The following is a 14,560-nucleotide window of genomic DNA, read 5'->3' as shown; positions in this document are numbered from 1 at the left end:
AATTACCATCAACATTACACACAGAAACTGAGCTAATCATGGCTGTCCTAGTTGTCAGTAGTTTTAACCCTGAAGGACATTATTTTCCCCAAAATAATATTCTTTATCCTGCTGCCAGTCCGTGTCATTCATAGTATACCTCTGTGGTAACCTGGAAGCTTCAGTCCTCTTACAGGTTCAGCAGCCAAGAGGAAGTTTTATGTTGAGAATCTGAGCAACATTTTGAGAAATTAAAATTTCTCAGCAAACCTGTTCCTATGAGCATTCAGAGGCTGATTTTCCAGCATATGGATTCTCTAAAACCCTCTGCACTTTATTCCTTGCTTTCAGCCATTTCATTGCTGATTAGCATTGCCACTGAAGGGTGAACAAAAAAAATAAAAAGAAAGAATATGAACAGCCAGTTTTGCTGTTTACTACCTGTTTATCAACCACCACAAGAACTCTTATGGAGAAATGTGGAAGTATTAGCCAGTTAGTTTTGAACAATTACTTTCCATTTTTAATGCCTGTCTTATTCACAATTACACCTACACAATTAAAAGTTGGTAGAAACATGTTTTCCCAGTAACACTTATTCCACTGGAAAAGGTCACTAATTTTACTTGTTTTGTGAGATAACTTTCTTTTTGTTTGCTACAGAAAAAAACTCATTTTTATGATGTTTTACACATCTAGAAGAAAGTGCGGATTCGTAACATGAAAAAGTATTATACAATAACTTCAAAAGAGAAAGAAAAAGTAATTTATTTTCTCTATACCCAAGAAACCATGCTTAGAGGGATGCTGGGATACCTGGTCTTAAATTTAGAGAGAATCTCATTAGTCCTATTAATTACAGGAGAAGTGGATCTTAAAGCCACCTCCTTTACTGGACCTTCCAGCATAACTACTGGCATCTATAAGGGAATAAAAAAGAGTGGAGACTTTCTCTTTGCTCTGACTGTGGCCTGACTCCATAGTTTTTGTAACCCACAGGTACAGCAAGGTGAATGATGAACCATCAGAAAGCTGAGTAAAGAGATTTCTACTATAAATGAAGACCTTCTGTAAGTGGTAATCTTATCACATTTATAATTTTTTATCTGAAATACATGTTTGTTTTATGGCACCTTAAGGGCACCATAAAGAAAGCATTTTTTTTAATTATCTCAATCTCCGTTGTCGTAGCAGTCCACGGTCTTTCAACTGTGGGTCCTGAACTCCTCTACCTTCAGCTTCCTGATAATATAGTATCAACGCAGAAGGCATATAGGCCTAAAAACACCTAACAAATGGAAAACATGTATTATATGGGTACTTTTGTATTCAACTAAGTACATAATAGGTGTTCAATAAGCGTTTGTTGAATTTAAAAAGAGTCACATCATGGTTTTCACATAATCTTAAAAGTATATTTCCTGCAAATGAATATGATGATGTAGATCATAGTTTGAAAATAATGAATTATCAAAAATGTCCAAAATCCAACTTGACTATACCACCAGGGAGCAGAAGAGTAATCCCTCTCAAGTCTGTGCATAAGCCCATGTTAATAAGGTGTTAAAAAATTGTAACAGTTTTTTTAAAGAAGAAATATATAATGATTTCATAAAAAGCCATGCCTCCTTTTGGGCTATGCTGGAAAGTGCTGGTATTTCTAAAAAGAAAATTCACTAGTTTCCTATTATCATCATTCATAGAATCAGCAAAGTAGAAATCAGACACTGAAGAGCAAGACAGTAATTGTCACTACACCACTAACACAGTTTTGTCTGCTGTCAGATTGTGGAGATTATCAGAAGGAAGAATCCCTCTTCTAGATTTTAATTCACCTTAAACTACATGCAACAGAACAATAGAACTGACTCTCTTATCCCACTTTGGCTCCTAATAGATTAGCCGTTCTTTGGTTTTTAAGATAATAAGACAATCTAAAATGTGCTTCCAGTGTGGTATGTCATTTTAATGATGTCAAGGTTAAGTAAACTAAGCACTTCACCAATTTCAGGTGCCCATTCTAATTTAAATTTGAATTTAAACCTGCTTAGCATTTCCTTCAAATGATTACATTTCACCACCTAGGAAGTTATGAAATAGTAAGTTTAAAATATCTTTTGATATTATGTATCTCATGAATTATGTTCCTATGCTCCAGTCGTAACACAGCTTGCTTTTTTATCAGTCATTGTTATGCCCAAACCACAGGACTCCTATCCCTGCACTGTTCCTGTATTCCATGTTTACACATCAATTAATAAATGTAACCAAGCAGAAACAACCATGTGACATTCATATTACATTGTTCCCATAAGACAAAATGTTTTTATGGAGGAGAAAACACCGGAAATCACACACATACACATATACACACACACACACGCACGCACGCACACACAGAAAAATATAATTCACTCACTGACTACTGCATTCTTATTTTAATACAAATTTTATTTTAGTGGAAAAATCAATGTAATATACATAACTTATGTGGTAATAATAGGAGACCAATGAAATAACTAAGGTTCATTTTCAGAAGGCTGAATTCTGAGATTAGAAAATTTAGAACATTTCCTGTCCTCATTTTCACCTATGACTAAAGATCTGTCAGCTATGGTATAGCACAAATAGAAGTGAAGGTCCCATAAAAGGAAATATTTAAATGTGTCACTGAAAATTAATATCACATGAACTTCTTTCATCTATTTAACTTTTATGTGGCAATGATATGCATTGCCTTGTGAAACTATATTCTGTTTTAAAAAACTGTTCCAAAATGGTTTTTTTAAGTAAATCAAATGCATAAAAGAATTTACTTAGAAGAAACCCATAATCAATTCAAATGTGTCTATTGCTACAAGAGGATTTTATGTTATTTTAATACTACTATATAGGAATATTGTTAAGTTCTTAAAATTAGTACGATAAATTACATATTGATTCTATTTGTAATGGTATGTCAATACTCTTTGAGGTATAAGCCACTCATAATTTCAGGTAAGACATTTTTATCTAAGTGTGAGTACTAATCTCAGAAACTGAATGAAGCAAAACGCAGAACAACTGATAAGAGTCTGTTTCAGAAAGGACATCTAAGCTTCCCTGGTTAATTCTCCTAGAATTGGCCTGCATCACTTGTTCTGAGATTACAAAACAAAACAAAAACAAAGAAAAAAAACGTGCTATCCAATCACTTGCTGTCCAAACTAAGACTCAAATAGGTTTAAACAAAAAGAAACATTTTATTTTAAATCCTCTTTCTGAAAATTTCATGATTGACCTTTTTTAAATTACCATATATATCCCAACACTCACCTTTAAAAACAAAATTCTCCCTTTACCTCAAATTCCCATCCCACCCTCCCCTACAGCAAAACTCACAGAGTTCCCTAAGTCCCATTATATTTTTGAAGCGTCCCCAGTCAGTATTTTGTCACTTCCAATCCATGGAAAACACTTTTTATCGATGTTACCTCGGTCCTCAAGATTTCCAAATGCAGGAGCCCAGTCTCAGTTTTCATCCGCAGAACCTGACGCGGCGTCTCCCTTGCTGCTTCTTCACACTTCCCTCGCTTGGCTTCCAGACCCAACGCCCCTGCTTTGCTTTCTAACTCACAGGTGGCTCATTTTGCTCTTTCCTGGGCCCTCTCCCTCTCGCTGACCTCTACCTTTTGGGTGGCATAGTCCTGAAGCGCTTCTCTCCACACAGTTATTCCCTCAGTGAGCTACCCCCTCCCAACACTTTAAAGACCTACAAGGATGAATTTCAAATGCACAGCTTTAATGGATAAATTCCAGACCCACAGAAACAAATGCCAACTTAAATTCTTAAATTTGATGTGGAATTAGAATATCAAATTTAATCAATGTACATTTTGATGTCTATCAAAAGCTTGACCATTGCCCACGTTCCCAATTTTAGTTAATCGTAACACATTTTACCCTCTTGGCTCAGGTAAAACACCTTGGAACCTTCTTTACTTACTCTGCATTTCTCTCAGCTGAACCATCAATCAGAAAAATCCCCTTTCTTCTACCTTCAAAATAGATCTACAATCTGAAAACTACTCATCTAGTTCAGCTACAAACTAGTCTGATTCACTACTGTCAGGCTAAAATTCATGTGGTATTTCCACTCCACCCAGTCTGCCCAAGCACAGGTTACGTTTCTAAAATACAAACCACTTCATATTACACATTTGATCTCTACACTCCATTGGACCTCCTACATACCTAGAAGATCTAAATACCTTACCATCAGTCCCTCCGTGATCTTTCCTAGTTGCCCTGCACAACTTATTTCCTTCCACTACCTGCTTTGCTCACTAAACTATAGCCCCATTGCCTTTCAAGGTGTTCCTTAAACAAACCAAGCTGATTCCTTAGTGTCTTGCCTCCGGGTCATTGCCTTTGCAAAGCCTCCTGCCTGAAATCCTTTCATCGGATATCCACATGACTGACTTCCTTTCTTTGAATCACATCTCTGCTCCAATGATCATCTCTAGAGAGAGGTCTTACCAGACCACCCTAATCAAAATAGCAGCTTCATTCACCTGCCATTCCCTCATTTTTCATCAGAGATTTATCACTACCTGACATTATAACATATATTTTCTTACTTCTCTTTTGCCTGCCCCATGAGAATGTAAGCTCCTTAAATTAAGAGAGAGGTTACTTGTTCAACTATTTCAGGGCCTAAGAGCAGTATACTTCATAGAGAAGAGATTCAGAATAACTGTTTGTGAATGAAAGAACATGCTCCCAACTAGCACACATACTACATGTTGGTCGTATTGCCTACCTTACCCTGCAGTTTCAGAAATATTAACTTCTAGAAGTATAATGATTTCAATAATGAAGCAAACACCTTATTTAATGTACTCTGAGCAATGAAATAAGATTATTTCTAAAATAGTTCTTTGAATTACTAGAGAGTAAATAAAAGCATAAGAATTCTTTTAATAAAATTAATTACTTGATTTTTTTCATAAATAAAAATGTTTGTTAATAAGAAACTTGACTACAGAGTGATTTTGTAAAAATTTCACACACACAGGCAGGCCTTTTGGTGTTTATCTTCTAGCACTTGGCCTCTGAGCTTCCCTCTACTCATTCAAGAAAGCTTTCAGGAGGACATCCCAGCCCAGCCTCAGCCTCAGCCTCAGCCTCAGCCTCAGCCTCAGCCTCAGCCTCAGATGGGTAACCACTAGGCAAACAACAGTAAGATCAGTAAGATGACAGAATACCTGAGGAAGGAATCCAGACTCTTGAAGAAGTCTAACAAGCTAGTGACTGTTTCCTTTACACTCTAGTGATGCCAAACATATGCGGATATTGCTGGTGTGCATCCAGTTCATCAATCCCGAAGGTTCCTTACAGTAGTCTGTGATGGTTAGAACATAAGACTCCTCATTTCTCCAATGAGCCTTAATAAGCACTAGTATTTTAGTATACTGTAAGAGGACCACTCCATATAACATGTTAGTATCAATGCTAGACAAGAGAAAAAATCTTAAAAAAAAAAAAAACCCACCTCTCTTAGTCCACTACTAGAGTTATCTCGAATATCTGATGAACAAATATATCATACATAATTCTTGTTCATACCTTAAAAACTCTTCATTTGAAGGGGCCCTTAATTTGAGTGATTAAGGTTTTATTCTCCATTTCCCCTAGTATTTTTGATTTTTAATTCACTCTAAACCTAGCTATCAAGAAGTTACATGAGCCACTCTTGACTGTATCTCTTGTTCAAATTCCTCAAATATAGGAATTTGTCTTAATTTTAGTTAATGTAATTTTAGAGCTTAAATAAAGAGTAGTCTAAATTTTGATCTAGCGTTAATAAAAATGAGTAGTAGAGAAAATAAGTGACCTCCCGAGGTTGCTTTGTTTGCTGTCGATAAATCTGGTCCTTGGCCGCAAAGCTTCCAACTTCAGATGCAGGGCAGGTCTTGCTGTCTAACCCTCCACCCCCCACCTGTTTTCCATACTCATCTGACATTTGATTCCACGTTCCAATGATCACGTTACCTGGATCCACAGATGTCCTCTGAATCACCACTCCCAGAATTATTTTAGTATTGCTTTCTCCATCCTTTAGATCTCTCATCTGATCCGTTGATTTTGTTCTGAGCTTTTAATAATACACTATTCCAACTGTTTATTAATTAACACTGGCACAGGGCAAGGTCTAACAATAACGTCCCTAACTGTTCCTTCATTTACCCTGCAACTGCATTCGCTAACTATGTGATTTTTGCTGACAAACCCCACGGTGGTGGCGGCGGTGGTGGTGGTGGCAGTGGTGTGGAGATTGATACAATAAATGAAACAATATTTGTCAGGCCAAAATTATCTGAAAACATATATGATCATTCACAAAATTCAACGACTGACACTATTTTTACATACATCTGCATTTGTGTTCACATATATGTTTATTCATAGCTCTGTTTGTGGGTTTCATGTTACAAACTTCAATCGGTTTGGAACTCTAAATGTTCCGTAGGTTAGCAGAACCCCTGCAGCTAAGAAACTGCTTAACAAACTCATTCACTATCTGTTTATACCAGCACTGTTACGCATATTTACAAACTTCTTGGTGTCTTAAGACTTTTCAACAGAGAATAAGTATTTGTTTAAAAATGTATCTGTTATACCTCCCATTTGTGAAAATTTACATCACTAGGTCTAGCAAGCTCCTCTATCTACAGAATAAAGGGTGCTGATAAAACCTAAAATTAAATTCTTACAAGAATATGAGACAGGGTATGATAGTTCCTCTTCAGGTTTGAAAATAAAAACCACCTGTATCTTACAGCATCCCAATCCTCATTTAATGGCTTTTTCCCCCCCTGAGGATTTAAAAGAATATATATTTCATGTGATTTTCAAGTAGGACAACAAAGGAACAGCTCAGAATGCAGTGACACCTAATGGCAAAGCTACCTTCATAGGCCATAAGTGTATTTTCTAATAAACATTATATTTGTAGTAAAAATCTAGGCATTGCTACTCACCAATATGCTATCATCTGAAATATCATGAAGATCCAGTAGCAATGCCAAATACTTCACTTTTTTTAAACTAAAAGAATATATGCAAGTAAAAAACTCTGCATGAAAAAGTGTGGTTTTAAAACTACAATATCCCTTTGAGATATGTATGATAAACTTAGCCTTAGAGATTAGAATTAAATGTAATGCATCTTCCATTACTCTTAAGAATCTCAACTGGTTGCTATGGTTTAAAAAGTCCAAAGTTAATCACCTTGATTTTTATTCATATTTTAATTAAAATTTATAGGAGGTATTTATGGGACTTACATTTGGAGTAGAAAGTAAAGGTCCTTAGTGTAATGACTTATTAGTCATGTCATAGTTGATATCATTGAATAATAACATTTTTTAACTTAATGCACATCTAAATTGTGCTCAAATAACTGTACTAATGACAGAAAAAAGGTAAAGTATACCCTTAAACTCAGAAGCTACTTCTTAATACATTCTAAGTCTATACCATGTTATCCATAACTTAGAGAGCAATAAACTACCATAAACAATCAAAGGATAACTTAAATCATTGAGATATCTTATATAGTGCTACGAGTCCTTGATGACTCCTGGGGGCTGTCATTAAACAATACAAATCATGTAAAGTGTGAAAAAGAAACATTTTGATAGAAGACACAGGACATCTTCTGGAAATGATTTTACATTCTGTATTGGATAAAACAGTCCTCAGTACAAATAGAATAAAAACTGACGCTTTAAATCTACCACTATTTTTGTTTTTAATCCAGTGACACAGTTTCCTCAACCACCAATTTTGCACTTTAATTTGAATTTTCTCATGATGAAAATATTCTGAATTGTCTTAAGCTCCTCAAGTGTCATAGTTGAGGATCATGATCTTGGCAGATAAAGTACCAATGGCTTATGAGTAAAACATGAATAAATGCTTCTTGGTTTCTATTGCCTATTGGCATAAGGTATTTTACCATGACTGATAACAACAAATGCCAGTGATTTTTGTGATATATGAATCAGTACTCAGTTTCAGTGTTTCCTTGTAGAGATATATAACTGATGATAGCTCATTTCAATCAGTTCTGTGAGCACAGGAACCAGATAAAGAAATGAGCATACATTAAACTGCTAAAACATGAGATCCTCCATATCAGATATGAAGCAAAACACAAACTGTGCAGTTGGCTGGAAATGCCACCTAATCCCTGCTTAATTAAAGCAGAGCTCTAAACTCACATTGTGTTAGGGCAGTAAAGAATGTGGGACGACTGATGTATGAAGAAAACAGCACTCGGCGTGGCTAATCTCAAAGACTTTGGAGCTTTCTAGCTACATAAATCAGAGCGACTTCTGAATAGCCTCATAAAACACAGTATCATTGCCATTCCACTCACGACATTTTGGTTCTTCCTACAGCATGCAGATCATTAGGGAACTTCTAAGCAATCAAGTAATGTGGGTCTGATGAAATTACTCAATCAATGCACAGGCTTAAAGTAGAAGCATAATTTCAAAATTGCATAGTTTTTATATGTCAAAAGACCTTTCTTTGGGGTGGGGGGACAAAGATGATCACAGTGGAGGTGATTCATTTCTACATACTGTGTGTGTGGGGGGGAATATTAAACAAGTGTATATAATTATCAAGTATTTTAAAATATGATTTAACAGAAACTCAAAGTAATTACAATATTATGCATTTTTGACTGAAATAAACACATTTCCATTTCAACCATTAGAATATATCTCATCATTGTAGTGAATTAATAATGTGTTTAATAAAACATTAATTGGAGTTTTAAATATATAATTGACTTTATTAAACTATCTCCATGAATAGTAAAAAACAAAGAGAAAGAAAGAAGGTTGGACAGAGTTTTCATACATCTATTTTGGTACAATACCAAAAGCATTCAATATGTAAAGAACCTATTATAATGGAATACTACTCGGCTGGAAAAAAGAAGTAAATCTTACCTTTCGGGGCAGCATGGATGGACCTGGAGTGTATTATGCTAAGTGAAATAAGTCAGTCAGAGAAAGACAAGTAGCATATGATTTCACTCACATGTGGACTCTAATGAACAAAATTAACAAAAAAGAAACAGACTCATAGATACAAAGAATAAACTGACAGCTGTCAGAGGGGAGGGGGGTTGGGGGATGGGTGAAAAGTGAATGGATTAAGCAAAAAAAAAAAATTAAAGACAGACAACAGCATGGTGATTACTAGAAGGAAAGGGGAGCAGGGGTGAGGTAGAAGGGGGTAAACCAGGGATAAATGGTGATGGAAGGAGACTTGGCTTAGGGTGGTGAACACACAATACAATATACAGGTGATATGTTACAGAACTGTACACCTGAAACCTACATAATTTTATTAAACAATAAATTAATTTTTTAAAAAAATACCTAAAAGTACAAATTCACTGAGATCAGGGCAATGTCTTACAATAAATCTGTATGCCCCACACTGAAATGTGTGTAAAAAGTGTTCAATAAATAACATACAGGATGCTGAAAAAACAAATGAAAAGAACCTATTACAACAGTGTCCTTTTATCTTTCCAGCTTGCCTGAACTACATATTGCACTACTTTCACTTAAACACATCACATGAGGCTGTGGAAACCTTTCATTTCTGCCTATCCCCTTATATCTCTAGAGTTGAAATATTAGTCCCCTCCTGTTTCATCACTTTAATCCCTTTAGTCTTGAAATAATATATTTTCCTTAAGCATATTTCTCACATTAACTATTAAATGAAGTCAATCACCTCCTAAACATAATTAATTCTTTTTCCTAGCCAACCAAGCAAATAAACTGATCCAGTGAATAGTAACAGGTGCTTTAAAATTTTAATATGAGCATTCAGTTTTGAATTTATTATAGTCAGCCTGGGGTGGGGGTGAAGATGGAAGAGAATTTTAACCTCTAAAGTGCACACAAATTAGTCCTGCTCATCCCTTTTTTTTTTTAATTTAGGAGATAACATTTTTCACTATATTATAAAAGATATGGAGCATCTGAAACAATCATCAACTTGCTAGCTTCATGGCATTAGTAGGTAGTCTATAAAAGAAGCTAATCCTCTTGTCTAATGTACTAATTGCGTTCATGTCAAATTGTTTAAGAAGTAACGATTTATTTTAGCAGGATACATACAGTTCATGCATACAACCAGCTTTCTAAAGAAATCTGGAATTTGTACACAGTTACTTTTTTCGGTCTGGTTATAAATAAGCCATGTCACCCTGACAGACAACAGAATGGAAAGGAAAAAAAAAAAAAAAAATACAACAGTTGTGTTCTATTTTGAAGCAAATGCCCAGACTGCATTGCAAAATAGTATTCATCTGGTAAAGGATAGCAAGAGCTGTAGGTGTTTGCAAATAGTTTATTTATTGTGTAGACCACAGAATAAGCAATAAAATAAGCATTTATCCACAAGCCTTCCCTCCTGAGTGATAAAGAGCGTAAGGCAGAAACCCCTAATCATAAAATGAATGTAAAAGTACAATAACATATCTACATTCCCGTTCCAGTCATTTACACTGGACATAAATGCAAGTCATTTCTTTAAGAGGAGCACAGTTCCTTTCTGAACTCTACCAAACATTCCTGAACCCCTCCGTAAGACAATTATTTCTCCCTGAAAAGTTCAGAACCCACGGGCACTGTTAGCCCCCGGGCAAAACGTGATCTCGCAGGCAAGCTATCTGGCGTTTAATTTACTTAATGCCTAAGCGCAAGGTTTCCTGAATTCTGACCTCATTACCCCTTGCACAGAGACATATGGTTCTACTGATATAAATGAGAGAGAATGGCAGACATGTTTACAAAGACAGCCTCCGAGACCGAGCGAGGGAGCCCCCTGGAGCCGGGGCCGGCGCTCAGGGCGCGCACGGGCGAGGAGACCCCGCCGGGCTCGCACTCCCGCCACCTGCAGCAGGTTAGGCCTCCGCGAGGGCGCGAGGGGCGGGGGGGGAGGGGGGAGGGGATGTGTGTGTTGCGCGGGGGAGGGGCAGGGGGACGGAGAGGGGAGATGCTGCGACCCATCTGTCTCCTCAATTTGCAGAACATCACGCCGTGTGGACAGATAAAAGTCCTGTGCCCAGAAAAATTCCCCAAGAGGGGCCTCTCTTCAGCCCAGTAAATGAACCTCGCCGGCCCACGGCCGCGAATTTCCGAAGAGGAAATCGCATTAACGCAGAAAGGGCTGCACGAGCTGCTCGGAGCTCAGCCCGCGCGGATTAGCGGGTGAGAAGAGTTGGAGCCTGAGCCGCGAGCGCCGTGCATGATAATGACGCGCAGCCCCCGCCCGCGCGCGCCCGCCCGCCCGGGCCAGTCCCGGCCAGTCCCGTAGCCATAGGTGGGGCCAGCGGCACCTCCCGGCCGCTCGGCGGAGCTTCGCCGCGACCCGGCCGCCCCCCCGCAGCCCGAGCGCCTCCGCTCTCGGCCCCGCGCGGTCCCCGAGCGTGGACGCCGAGGCGAGGCGGGTGTCGGCCGGGCGGCCAGCGAAGGCGGCCGGCGCGCGGGGGCTCCCCGAGCGGCGCGGGCGCGCGGGGCCGGCGTCGCCGCCTCGCCAGGCCGGAGGAACGCGTGCGAGGCGGCGAGGCGCGTGGCTCCGGGTCCTCGCTACGCCGCCGCCAGCCCCTCCCGCCACCGTCGCGGCGACTCGGCGCGAGTACCGCAAAGCCTGGAGGACGCGGAGAGGAGAAGGGAGGCTGGGGGCGCCGCCGGCAGCCCGTCACCATCGCACGACGCTGCGGCGAGGCGGCAGGCTCACGTTGCAAAACCACCTGTTCGATCCGGAGGGAGCTCCCCCCACCTCCCTCCCCAGTCCTTGTCGCCTCACAGGTGACACCTCCTCTGTTCCCTCCAAGAGAATCTTTAAAAAATGGAGCAAATGTAAATCCGGGGGAAAAAATATGGAAGGCTGGGTCCATTAAACTTCCTTTCCCCACGCACTCAGAACCCCGCACTCCCCGGCACACACGCGCCCCGAGGCAAACTCGAGCCCCCCGCGCACGCAGCCCACACGCCGCGATGCCCCGCCAAACGGCAGCACGAGCCAAGGCTCGAGCATCACCCGCGTCCGGCCGGAGAACTGAACAAGTGCGAGGGAAGGGTGTCCGCGGAAGGGGCGGCGAGCCCCACGGCGGGCGGGGGGGGGGCGCGCAGGGGACGCGGTGGCGAACCGAAGCGGTCAAAAGCGCCCACGGGCCGCACCTGCCCTTACTCACCGATGTGAATGATCGAATCCGCATTCGCCCGCTCCCAGGTTCGAGACCACCACACGGACAGAACCAAGAACAAGGGGAAAACTTCCATCTCCTCCTATGCCGATTTTCTTTCAAGGTGGATTTTCTTTCAAAAATTAAAAAAAACGAAAAAGCAGTCCAAAGAGTTTGAGGTCACGGGAGAGTTGAGCAGGGCTCCTTCCTTCTCCCCCTAAATTGCTGCCGCCGGAGCCAAGCCCGGAGCCGTCGCTGAGGCCGGCAGCGCGAGCGGGAGCGGGAGCGGGAGGGAGCGGGAGCCGGCCGGAGAAGCCTCCCTCGCGGAGCCGTGTCACTTGGAAGGGAATTTTAGCATCGCCGGAGTTGTTTGCAGGTCGGCTCCTCTGAGAACGCGCCGGCCTCGGCCGCTCGGGCAGGCGAGAGGCGGCAGCTCAGACCATCCCCGCCGCTGCGCCGGGCGCGGGTCTCGGTCCCAGCTCCGCGGCAACTTCCAACAGACCCACCCCCCTCGCGCCGGATGTCCCCCTCCCCCGCCCCCGCCCCGCAGCACCCCCCGCCCGCCCTAACGGCCCGCAGAGAATCACTTGTCTTCGCTGCCAAAATAAAATGTAAGTGGAGAGGAAAGATTAGGCGATGATTCCAAGCGGAGCAGCCAGGTTCCAGGCAGGGGTGGGGGGGCGGGGGGCAAAACCGTCTCCGAGAGGGGTAGAGAAAGTGAACTTCAAGGTAATGCAGATAGTAATGCAGAGAAAATCCTCTCCGTGCGCGAGGCGGGGAGCGGAGCTCGGCGAGGCGGGCCCGGGAAGCCGCGGGGCTCGGGCGCGGTTGGCGGGGGAGTAGCCGGGCGCGAGCCGCGGGGCCGGCGGCGGGCGGGCGGCGGGGAGCCGCGAGCGGCTGCGGGTTGCCCGGGGAGCGGCGCGCCTGGCGGGAGGCAGAGGCGAGGCAAGAGCGGGCTTGGCCGCTTCGGCGCGAGCCCCGCGTCGCCTGCAAATGGAGCGGCGCGGAGGGCGAGCGAGCCTGCGAGAGAGCGGCGCTGGGAGGCGGGAGCGGGCCCGGAGGAAGCGCCCTCCGAGGGCCGCCTCCCCCGCCCGCAGCGCCCGCGCCCGGCGCCGCGCTCGCCGCCCGGACCCGCAGCCGGACGGGAGAGGCAGGGCTCGGCGGGGAGAGGCGGGGGAGCCTCGGAAAATAAAGAAGGAAAGAGAGAAGGAAGGAAAAGAAAAGAAAAGAAGGCGAAAAAAACAAAAAAAACACAAGGTTAAAGGCAACCTAAAAAGCCACCCCACTTATTTAACCTTGCTCTTGCTATTCTCTAACAGGTATCAGACTTTTTCTGGTCTTTGCCTGGAATTAGTCACATTAGTTTAAAAACAAATTAGGGACACCTGGTCACTAAGGGAGAGGAGACCTAGAAAGCTTTTAATGAGATTTCAATTATAAAGTTATAAAAAGGAGAGGACGTGCTAATTACCTTTTATACAGTGATTTTTTACCCCCTGTCTCTAGTGTATTTTTTTTTTTTTTTTTTAGGATTTCAGGATAGAGAGAGGATAAAGAAGATCTTGACATTAAAAACATAATAATAATTAAGTAAAATAGAAATACATGTTTCAGTGAAGCATCTGATAAAAATATTACATCGAGTAGCTGGATAACAGATTAGGTATATAAATTAAGAATAAGGAAGTCTGCTGTTTCTCCTTGGAAGGAGCTGAGAAAGTACTGAATGACAGCCGCCTAGGACCGGAATGAAAGGATTTTCTGCAAGTTTATTCCTTAAAATAAAATTCTGAGGATTGTGACTTCCTTTCTTCTAAAGATTAACTTATGTCCAGTCTGGCCTCATTTGAGACGGTTAACACAATCAAGTGACTGGTTGAGGCCAGGTATTAAGGGGCCTGATATTGTTTCAGCTATGTTTGGAATCCTTTGGGAATGTTGCTACTTGGGATGCGTGGATGTGAAACTCCTCACAGCACCTACCTCTCAGAGCCCCCCTGCCCTCCGAACTTGGCAAACCTCCTTCCTCCTTCCTCTCCCTTCAGCCCTTCTCTCTACCTAGTCTGGTGAACAGGGCTCTTACTTCTCCAAGCACGAATGAATGTTCTCGCCCAAATGAAATGCCTCTTTCGTTCATCTTGTGCATTAATTCCCTGAACGTCCCCGAAAATGTTGTGTTGCCATATTGTTACTTATGTCAATAAGTATGTTGGAAGGCAGTTATTCACCTTCCCACTCACTCTCCTCCACCACTTCAAGGCTTAGTTGAAATTCCTTCCGCCCATGAAGGTGCCCACAGTGTTGTAAGTGATA

The 14,560-nt window shown here is 41.9% G+C and overlaps 1 protein-coding gene across 2 annotated transcripts in view; it reads right to left on the bottom strand.

Annotated features, from left to right (window-relative positions):
- The window catches only part of GRID2 (glutamate ionotropic receptor delta type subunit 2), a gene marked incomplete at its 3' end in the record, with an annotated part of 1,219,813 nt that extends 1,207,078 nt beyond the window's left edge, over window positions 1-12,735 (bottom strand). For both annotated transcript variants that reach the window (XM_081131278.1, XM_081131277.1), the window contains exon 1: window positions 12,257-12,735. In XM_081131278.1, coding sequence (XP_080987404.1) covers window positions 12,257-12,344 — 88 coding nt within the window. In that variant the 5' untranslated portion in view covers window positions 12,345-12,735. The remainder of the gene's footprint in view (window positions 1-12,256) is intronic.
- Between the last annotated feature and the right edge of the window lie 1,825 nt (window positions 12,736-14,560).

Source organism: Miniopterus schreibersii, assembly GCF_964146895.1.
Source record: "Miniopterus schreibersii genome assembly, chromosome: 1".
NCBI lineage: Eukaryota > Metazoa > Chordata > Mammalia > Chiroptera > Miniopteridae > Miniopterus > Miniopterus schreibersii.
Note: the sequence above shows the minus strand (reverse complement) of the source record. Positions and strands in the feature narration are given on the sequence as shown.